Source organism: Palaemon carinicauda, chromosome 18, assembly GCF_036898095.1.
Source record: "Palaemon carinicauda isolate YSFRI2023 chromosome 18, ASM3689809v2, whole genome shotgun sequence".
Lineage (NCBI taxonomy): Eukaryota > Metazoa > Arthropoda > Malacostraca > Decapoda > Palaemonidae > Palaemon > Palaemon carinicauda.
In genome coordinates, this window is record NC_090742.1 from 64,646,868 (window position 1) to 64,656,679 (window position 9,812).

At 40.1% G+C, this 9,812-nt stretch overlaps 1 protein-coding gene and 1 pseudogene across 1 annotated transcript; both read right to left on the reverse strand.

The window, feature by feature from the left end:
* Window positions 1–4,559: 4,559 nt before the first annotated feature.
* LOC137657099 (zinc finger MYM-type protein 1-like) lies at window positions 4,560–7,580 on the reverse strand (annotated as a pseudogene).
* A 545-nt stretch (window positions 7,581–8,125) lies between these two features.
* LOC137657098 (uncharacterized) lies at window positions 8,126–9,367 on the reverse strand. The gene has a single exon (XM_068391463.1). It carries the CDS (start codon window positions 9,224–9,226, stop codon window positions 8,534–8,536), a length of 693 nt encoding a protein of 230 aa, XP_068247564.1. The 5' UTR covers window positions 9,227–9,367; the 3' UTR covers window positions 8,126–8,533.
* Window positions 9,368–9,812: the final 445 nt, after the last annotated feature.

Consider the following 9,812-nt stretch of genomic DNA (forward strand, 5'->3'; position numbering starts at 1 on the left):
TTCAGGTCTCTCCTTCAAGACAAAGTAATGGAGGTCAACACGGACAACTCCCTGCTTTGATGTTCATCTCCTAGCAAGGAGGGACCTACTCTCTGACATGGTGCGAGTTCGCTAGTGACCTCCTCTCCTGTTCAACAGGTCTAGACTTTTCACTAGTAACAAATTTCTTCCAAGGCAACTTGAATGTCTTAGCAGTTTGTCTCAGTAGGAAGGGACAATAATTCCAACATATTGGACCCTCCACAGAGATGTATGCAAGAGACTTTGGGTCACCTGGGGCCATCCAACCATAGATCTCTTCGCAACCTCGATGTCCAAGAGGCTCTCAACAGACCCAGCAGTGGTTCTTTTAGATGCCTTTCTACTAGATTAGTCTCATCTAGATCTATATGCATTCCCTCCGTTCTAGTTTGTCAACAAGGTACTGCAGAAGTTCGCCTCTCACGTTGGGACAAAGTTGACACTAGTTGCTTCCCTCTGGCCCGCGAGAGAATAACTTACCGAGGTACTTCGATGGCTAGTAGACGTTCCCAGAACTCTTCCCCTAAGGGTGGACCTGCTACGTCTGCCACGCGTAAGAAGGTACTCCAAGGCCTCCACGCTCTTCGTCTCACTGCCTTCAGAGTATCGAAAGACTCTCGAGAACTAGAGGTTTTTCGAAGGAGGCAACCAGAGCGATTGTTAGAGCAAGGAGAACATCCACCCTGAGAGTCTACCAATCGAAGTGGGGAATCTTCCTAAACTGGTGCAAGTCAGTATCCGTATCCTCGACCAGTACCTCTGTAACTCAAATAGCTGACTTCCTCTTATATCTGAGAAAAGAGCGATCTCTTTCAGCTCCCACTTTCAAGGGTTACAGAAGCATGTTGGCATCAGTCTTCCGTCACAGAGGCTTAGATCTTTTTAACAATAAAGATCTACAGGACCTCCTTAAGTCTTTTGAGACCACGAAGGAGCGTCGTTTGGTTACACCTGGTTGGAATTTAGACGTGGTTCTAAGATTCCTTATGTTAGACAGGTTCGAACCACTTCAATCAGCCTCCCTGAAAGATCTCACCTTTAAGACTCTTTTCCTGATATGCTTTACCAGCTAAAAGAGTCAGTGAGATTCATGCCTTCAGCAAGAATATCGGATTTTCATCCGAAACGGCTACATGTTCTACATCTTGGTTTTCTAGCCAAACACGAGCTGCCTTCTCGGCCTTGACCAATATCGTTCGTTATTCCAAACTTATCGATATGGTTGGAAAGGAACTAGAAAGAGTATTATGTCCCGTAGAGCTCTTAAGTTCTATTTTAAAAACCTTTATGAGGCCCGTCTGAAGCTTTATGGTGTTCAGTTAAGAATTCATCTTTGCCTATGTCAGAGAATTCTTTATCCTATTATTTTCAGACTGTTAATACGAGAAGCTCATTCCCTTCTGAATGAGGAAGACCAAGCTTGGCTGAAGGTAAGGACACACGAAGTTAGAGCTATCACAACTTCCGTGACCTTTTAATAAAATAGATCTCTGCAAAATATTTTCGACGCAACCTTTTGGAAAAGCTAATCAGTGTTCGCGTCTTTTATCTTAAGAATGTCCAGTCTCTTTACGAGAACTGCTACACTCTGGGACCATTCGTAGCAACGAGTGCAGTAGTGGTGGGGGCTCCACCACTACAATTCCCTAATTCCAGAACCTTTTTAATCTTTCTCTTGAAATATTTTTGGGTTGTCCGGAAGGCTAAGAAGCCTTCCGCATCCTGGTTGATTTGGCGGGTGGTCAAATTCTTTCTTGAGAAGCGCCTAGATTAGAGGTTGTGATGAGGTCCTTTAGTATGGGTTGCAGCCCTTAATACTTCAGCACCTAGGAGTCGCTCAGCATCCTAAGAGGATCGCTAGGCTCAGTAAGGAAGACGTACTTAAAAAGGCAGAGTAATGGTTCAAGTCGACTTCCTTACCAGGTACTTATTTATTTTATGTTTGTTATTTTGAATAACGGCTAAAATAAGATACGGTATACTTAGCTTCTTTGTTAACATGTATGCTGGTCTCCACCCACCACCCTGGGTGTGAATCAGCTACATGATCATCGGGTAAGATTAATATTGAAAAATGTTATTTTCATTAGTAAAATAAATTTTTGAATATACTTACCCGATGATCATGAATTTAAGGACCCGCCCTTCCTCCCCATAGAGAACCAGTGGACCGAGGAGAAAATTGAGTTCTTGTTGACAAGAAGTACTTGAGTACCTACTCACAGATGGCGCTGTTGTGTACACCCCCACCTGTATAGCGATCGCTGGCGTATCCCGACCGTAGATTTCTGTCGGGCAACAGAGTTGACAGCTACATGATCATCGGGTAAGTATATTCAAAAATTTATTTTACTAATGAAAATAACATTTTTTATTCTTTCGATAGTTAGAAATGCCAGCGTTTTCAGGAGGTAATGAGGCTTTCTATAGAATTCAAATTATATATGGTATAGGAATTTTCTCCTGATCAAGTCCTAAAAATTTATTCATCTTTTTGTGATAGGGTTATGTGAATTTCACTGCTGTGTTTCCTTTAGATTTCAGTTTTTCTGAAGTTTTGCTGTTTTTGCCTCCTTTCTAAAGAAAAGTTAGAACCATCGTGCTCCATTGGTCACTGGAGGGAAGTATTGGAATTGAGTTGGAATTTGATTAGTTCTGGATATATGGAGAATTAAATTATTTTATAAAATCAATACCAACCTATAATTAGCTTTTAGCCCACAATGGTAATGACTCCTTAAATTGGTTTCCAAGGATCTTTACATCAAGGACACCAGTGGATCTATGCTTTTCTTGGTGACATAATATTAGCCGTAAACATTTTAAGGAACAGATTAAACATTTATGATCTTTCTGTTTCAATTCAAAATATATTCCTTCATAGGTTTGCTGATTTTTCATGTTTTTTCCTGGTTTCAGGAAATTATCAGGACTTGAGTTTACACCGTTTTGAGAAGGCTAGTTTGGTTTCAAGAGATTATAGAATTTTCTTTCCTTGGCAGAGGTTTTATTTTGAGGGGTTGATATGTATCCTGGTTTAGAGTCACTTCTGGTGTAAATTCTGATTTCCTGAGTGTTTGTGGTAAGGTCAATGGAGTTCTTTGGGCCCTTCCTTGCTCAATAGAGTTGTTTGTTGGGATTACTTCTTTATAGATTTTTTTTCTTACATCAACTGGGCTCCACAAGGCACTAGAAGAGTTGGAAGACCCAGGCCTACATAGCTGAGGACTATCAAGCATGAAGTAGGAGATGATGAATGGAGAAGTTCTGAGGCCCTTTGCGTCAATAGGCGTAGGAGGAGATGATGATGATGATTTGAAAATGCATTTTTGGATTACTTTATGTAACTGACTAGGGAGTACAGTATTTAAGTTTATTTCCAGGAAGATTTCTTTTTGAAAAAAATCTTGCAGAATATCTCTTGTTTTATGGATTTCTTTGGGCAAATACTGTTTTCTCTGGCTCACCTTGATTTATCAAGCTGTTGGGATTGCCCAGTTTTTAAAAATCTTTGGTTTATTGTGGCTCTCATGGCACCACTGAGTCACTGAGGCTATTTGTAGTAGTAATTGGCATGTGGAGATATTATATAGCATATGCCTAGCCTATCTAGTATTTTGGGACACTTCTTTGTCTATGGAGGTATTCAAGCTATTTCTTGATTTTATAAGATATTACTCGATTTACTAGTTTTTCTTATTCCTCATATAAGGTATTTAGAAGCACACTGATTTATCCAATGCTTCAGGACACCTCTTGGCCTATATTTTTGCTCTGAAGCCATTCCTGGATCCATTTAGTTATTGGTCTCTGGAGTTATTGTGGATATTTTCGTCTGGTGTCATTCTGAACATGTCTTTTTTTCTTTTGTGGAGTTATCGTGGGCACTCAGTGTTAGTTTTTATTATTCCTCATATACGGTATTTAGAAGCACACTGATTTATCCAATGCTTTAGGACACCTCTTGGCCTATATTTTTGCTCTGAAGCCTTTCCTGGATCCATTTAGTCATTGGTCTCTGGAGTTATTGTGGATATTTTCGTCTAAAGTGTCATTCTGAACACGTCTTGTTTTCTTTTGCGGAGTTATCCTGAGCACTCACTGTTAATGAAGTTATTTGTGACATTCCTTGTTCTATAAGTTATTTGGGGCACTACAAGATCTATGAATTGTTTTCAGCAATATTTTGTGTACAGAGATATTGCATCTACTACGTCCCTCTCGGTCGATGGAGCTATGTAGTTGACTTCTTCGACATTGTGCCTTTCATGTCATGGTACTCTACTATGCAACCAACATTGCAGAAGCCGCCTGTCTCATGTGTCTTGAGCCGCGGTGAAAACGGTGTGGGCCAAGTGTGTGTGCGTGGCCGTTGCAAAGCCACGACCACCCAAAACAATATACCCAGCTACTGGCATTCTGTCGTTTCCTCCACCCCTCTTCATCTCTAGATAGGAGGCTGATGGCTAATGACAGAACCCAATACTCGGACACGAGTGGGTGCCGACGACTCTACTATTTCTATCAAAGTTCTTTTTTCCAGTTGCTCATTGTTTTCATGAGTACTTTTTATATGCATTGTTTATATAATTTCTGGCAACTTCTTTCATGTTGGAGTTATCTGGTCACTTTTTAGGTTACAGCTTTATCTGATATTCCTTTTTTTAAATTCAAAACTAATTACCTAAACCTTTCTAATTGGGGAATTTAAGATTTACAAAATGAAATTCATTTAACTATATTACTATTTTTTAGGGGGATAATTAAAAGAGAACTGTCTAGTGCAATTCAAGGTATGTTTTTTTTTTACATGTAGCACTAGAAGCTTTTTCTTCATATACCCTGCTAACCGATTGTGAAATTTGCAAAGCTTGGGAATAATATCATATAAATTCCTTGTGTAATGCCAAAGGATAACTGCATACATTCATTAACTTATTAGTCATTCTTAAAAATTGTTCTGGTAAATATACAAACCCTCGTCCTTTACATAGGACAGATTTACAGTGAAACTGTAGTACATAGCCGTTGAAGTTTATAAACGGGTGTAAACAATCCGACCGGTTGTTATCTGTTGGCATCGGGGAAAAGTTGCCCCCTGACAAACCACTCTGATTTCAGCTGTCAGTGGAGACGGACCTTCTTCACTGGTGGAAGACTTGGCCAATGTTCATGCTTTTCCAGGGTTTTCAATGACATCTTGAGTATTGTTCTATGTATGACGTTATGGCATCTTGGAATATTGTTCTTGACTCAGGGACTTGATTAATGCTATGACATCTCCATGAACTTTTTAGGTTGGCCAAATGTGAATGGCCCCCAGATGCTGAAGCCTTGATGAGGATGGGGGGCTTAGGGATTAGCAGTTGGGCTCTAATGAACAGTGGGAACTACTTCCCCACTGGACCTCAGTACCCAACTGTTGATCCAACTAAATTAGTCTGCACTTTCTCTCCGTTCTTTTGATTATTTCTTTTTTTTCTCCCATCTCTTCCTCTTGGGCATGAACTTGCTGACGACTTTTGCTTGTATGACTTAGGTTTTGACTGCTTCTTTGGGTTTGGCGGAGGGTGGGATGGATGTCATACCATCTCAACCTGTACAAATTTAGACGCTATCACCCTCTGGCAGACCCCATTGGGTGCAGACTAAGTCTATTTAGAGTTGGGCTCCAATGATCCGGTTTTAAGTCGCCGATATTTGCGGGTAATGGGTGACGCCAGGCATTGGAATCGCCGGTGGGAGGGGCTAACCACCCCCACTGACCAGTGTACGCCCAGCTTAAGAGAGGCAGCCCCTTTCTAATAGAGGACTGGTCCCTGCTGAAGCTTCTTCTTGTGTTGGGGCACATGGGATAGGAGGACTGACATCCTTCGATAAGAGGTGGATAACCCGGCATGCTTCTACTTCAAAAACTAACCCCTCTGTTGACGACCTGGAAACTCTAAAAGACCATTTTACTAATGTTAAAAAACAAAGTAATTTGGGTGACATGGAGAATTTGCGAATCCTTCATGTCACTCAGATTCCCATTGAAACCAATTATGATGTGCTGTATAAATGATTTCAATGTTATGGTCACATCAGGGAAATTAGAATGAGGCTTGAAGGTGACAAATGGGATTCATGGATATCATTTGATAACCATGATGAAGCACCAGGAGATATATATCAGTTTGGAAAGAACAGTTTCCTAATAAGTGCCAAATCAGAAACTCAATCTGTTATACTTTCCAATTTAAATACAGAGAACGATGACATAAAGCTGGATGTGAAACCCCATCTAAACTTCAGTTATGGAAGGGGAGCAGGGACGTGCAGAGAACTTGTTCAGGGCAGGTGCTCAAGTGAAAAAAGGGCAAAAATATAGAAATCGATGAGGTTAAATATATACCGGCTCAATATTCTTTCAAATTTATGTAAACTAGCCATTAATAATTCAAGAAAGAGATAGAAGTGGCTGATATCATAAGTACTAGTGGGCTAATGTTTTTTTATGAACATGAAATCTACAGTACTGACTACTAGTAGAACTAGGAAATCTAAGAAAAGAAAATTATATATATTAGTTTTACATAAATGACCAAGAAAATCAATCAGCATGATCAATACACTTGGCTAATAACCAGACCTTATCATTTCATATTTATAAGAGAACCCTTCTGTGTGCTATTTCTTTGAATATGCTGATAACTTCACTGTTGTTGAGTGTGATATCCTTTTCAACTGCCCCGATAACCTCTCCTCACTGGACAGGCTGCGTAGCTTTGTCTTCACCAGCTTGAGTTTGGAGAAGGTCCTTTCCACTGTTGCAGTCGTGACGGGTGGAGTGGCATAAACTGTTAAGAGTTCAAGCATAAGTGGCAATATCTCCTGGACATTGTCTTCTTTCATCAGGTTGAGCATTGTAGATGCAGTGTTCTGTGGCAGGCAAGGAAATGAGGAATAGAAGATCTTTAATTCCAACCATAGCTTGTCTACTTCTTCTAACTCATAAAACTGGCATAATTTTTGCAATGACTTTAATGCCTCTTCATTCACAGGTTCTTTCCAGTTATCTTGGACTGTCATACAATGAAAGGCATTCAGGATACCCCGTTTTGTGTTGTCTCAACCTTTAAATCTTCTTTGTAGCTCTTGTGATATTGTATCTAAAAACATAAAATATTCTCACATGGTAGTACTCATCCAAGGATTGATATTGCTGGTCCTCAGTAGCAGATGTAGCACTATACTTTTATCTTTCAAGCATTTTTTTTGTTTTGCTTTGTCCAGGGATCCCAGAGGGGAGATTGATGGCCATGAATTCAGCTTTCTTTTTAACATTTGTAAAAATCTCCTGAAACCTCTCATCATTTCTTAATGCTCTCAAACTTTGTAGCACTCCATCCACAATTCTCTAGGAGGCAGCCAAATCAAAGTCTTTCTGTTGTAGGGCATTATAGGTATCGGCAGTTTCTTGAAAAACTGGGGTGGCAATCTCAAGACAAACAAGAAATTCAAAGTTAATACTTAGCAGCAATATCCCCTGCTGATGCATCAGAGGATGTTTTTACACTATCTCTTCTAAAAATTGCTTCAGAGCTGGGATAACCTTCCTCATGGTTCTAAGAGCTGACTCTCTGCAAGCCCATCTTGTGTCTGATAGCTTCTTAAGTTCAAGTGGGCGGTCTTCTGGATACATTGCTATCTGGATCTCCATGAAAGCAGCATGCCGTTTTGAAGAGTTAGAAATAAAAGCATACAGTTTCTCCACCAAACTGAAAAAAGTTACAAACTGAGTGCTTGATTTTGCACTTTCGACTAATACTAGATTTAGGCTATGTGCATGGCAGTGTACATAGAGCGCCTTTGGGTTCAGTCTTTGGAGTCTGGACTGTAATCCATTGTATATTCCACTCATATTTGCTACCCCATCATATCCTTGTCCACGCATATCATCTATGTTCAGGTTATTTTTATTAAGTACTGTATAGAGATCACTTCTTTCTCCAGTGCTTCACCAGTTGTTGATTGCACATTGAATACTTGTATGAAACGTTCTTTTATTTTGAAGTCATGTACATATCTCACAACAAAAGAGACCTGTTATTTATGTGATACATCGGTTGTTTCATCTATGAGGACGGAAAAGATCTTGCTCTTGTGAATTTCTTCTAATATCACTCTTCTAACTGAAATGGCCAAAGCCTTGATCAGGTCATTCTGAGTCCTATTTGAAAGAAATGACACTTGGGGTCTTTTCAGTATTTCTTGTTTTTCTTTAATTACATCAAGGTGCAATTGAACTACAGTGTCATACTTGCTAAACATTTCTACAGGTGCAAGAAAATTTCCTCGATTTTCACTGATAGAACTTTCTTGGTTTCCCCTAAATGGGAAACTTTGTCTTGCCAAGTATAGTGATGGAGATCAACCTACATAAAATTTCTCTGTTTCTCTGCTTCTCTTTGTCTCTAGCAGCTTGTACTTCCTGATTAGCTGTTTCTAAAGCAATATCTAATGCTTGACTTTAGAACCCTTTCCATCGAACCATACCAATCATGTGAGATTCTGAACTAGCAGGCTCCTTTATTTTCTCTGAAGCTGTCCTCCAACGGCTTATGCCCTCTGATTTCCCAGCTACTCGGCCCCTGTACTTCTCCTCATTCAAAAACAGATGACAGCTGAAGCAGAACATGGGATCTTTCCGAGGTGAATACTCCAACCAAGACTTCCTTTCATACCATTTCTTCTGAAATGAGTCTCCCTCTATATTCTTTGGATATGAAATTAATGGTTGACATGGGCCATAATTATTGCACAGTCTGATGAAAGACTCATTAATACATATCTTATAATTCACAACATGGTCAGGGTCATTTGGATACTGTAATTCAGGTAGCATGGAAAATGGCTCTTCAACTTCGGGCACTTCTGCTCTTGCTTCAGTCTGGGGCTCCTGTGGAGCAACGTGTTGCACAAGGTTATCTAAACTGTCCGCTTCATTTGGCTCGTCGTATGCTTCCATATCTTCAGCTTCTGACTTTTCACTCTCCTGAGTCTCCTCCCAGCTCTCCTCCTCCTCCTTCACTTGCTCTGATGTTGGAACTGCCACTATGGGCTTCATCCAATCATAAAGAGTTCTGCTACCTTTGGCAGCATCATGTCTGTCCTGCTCCTGCTTCTTTTGTCTTCTCTCCTTCCGTGGCATACTGAAGATCATTAATATAAAATTAAGAAAATCAAGGTTCCATGAAAAAAATCAGGATTACCCTAAATTTTGGGCATCAGTGTAAAATACCTATTGACAAGAAAGGGCACTTTTAATACAGTAGCCAAAGGGGCAGGTGCTTGGGCACCCCTAGCACCCCCCCCCCCTCTGCACGTCCCTGAAGGGGAGTAGTTTTTAATAGAGACATATGAATTTACAGAAGAGGAGATATTGGCCATGTGTCCTTTAACTGTGTGGAAAGTTCATAAAGTCCCTGGAACGTCAATGATTATCCTGACTTACCAGGATGCTGATGTGCCTATCCACATTTACATAGAGAATGAACGAATAAAAGTTCGAACTTTTAAGCAGAAGCCGCTGCAATGTTTTAATTGCTTTAGATATGGGCATCCATCTAAAGTATGCAAGAATGATAAAATGTGTAGTACTTGCTTCATTGTTTACCATGGAGACTGTACACTAGAGGCCAATTGTATAAACTGCAATTTGAATCACAAATCTACTGATAGGAACTGCCAGCAATATAGGTTGGAAGAGGCTGCTCTCAATAAATCCAGTATCGAACACATAAGTGTGG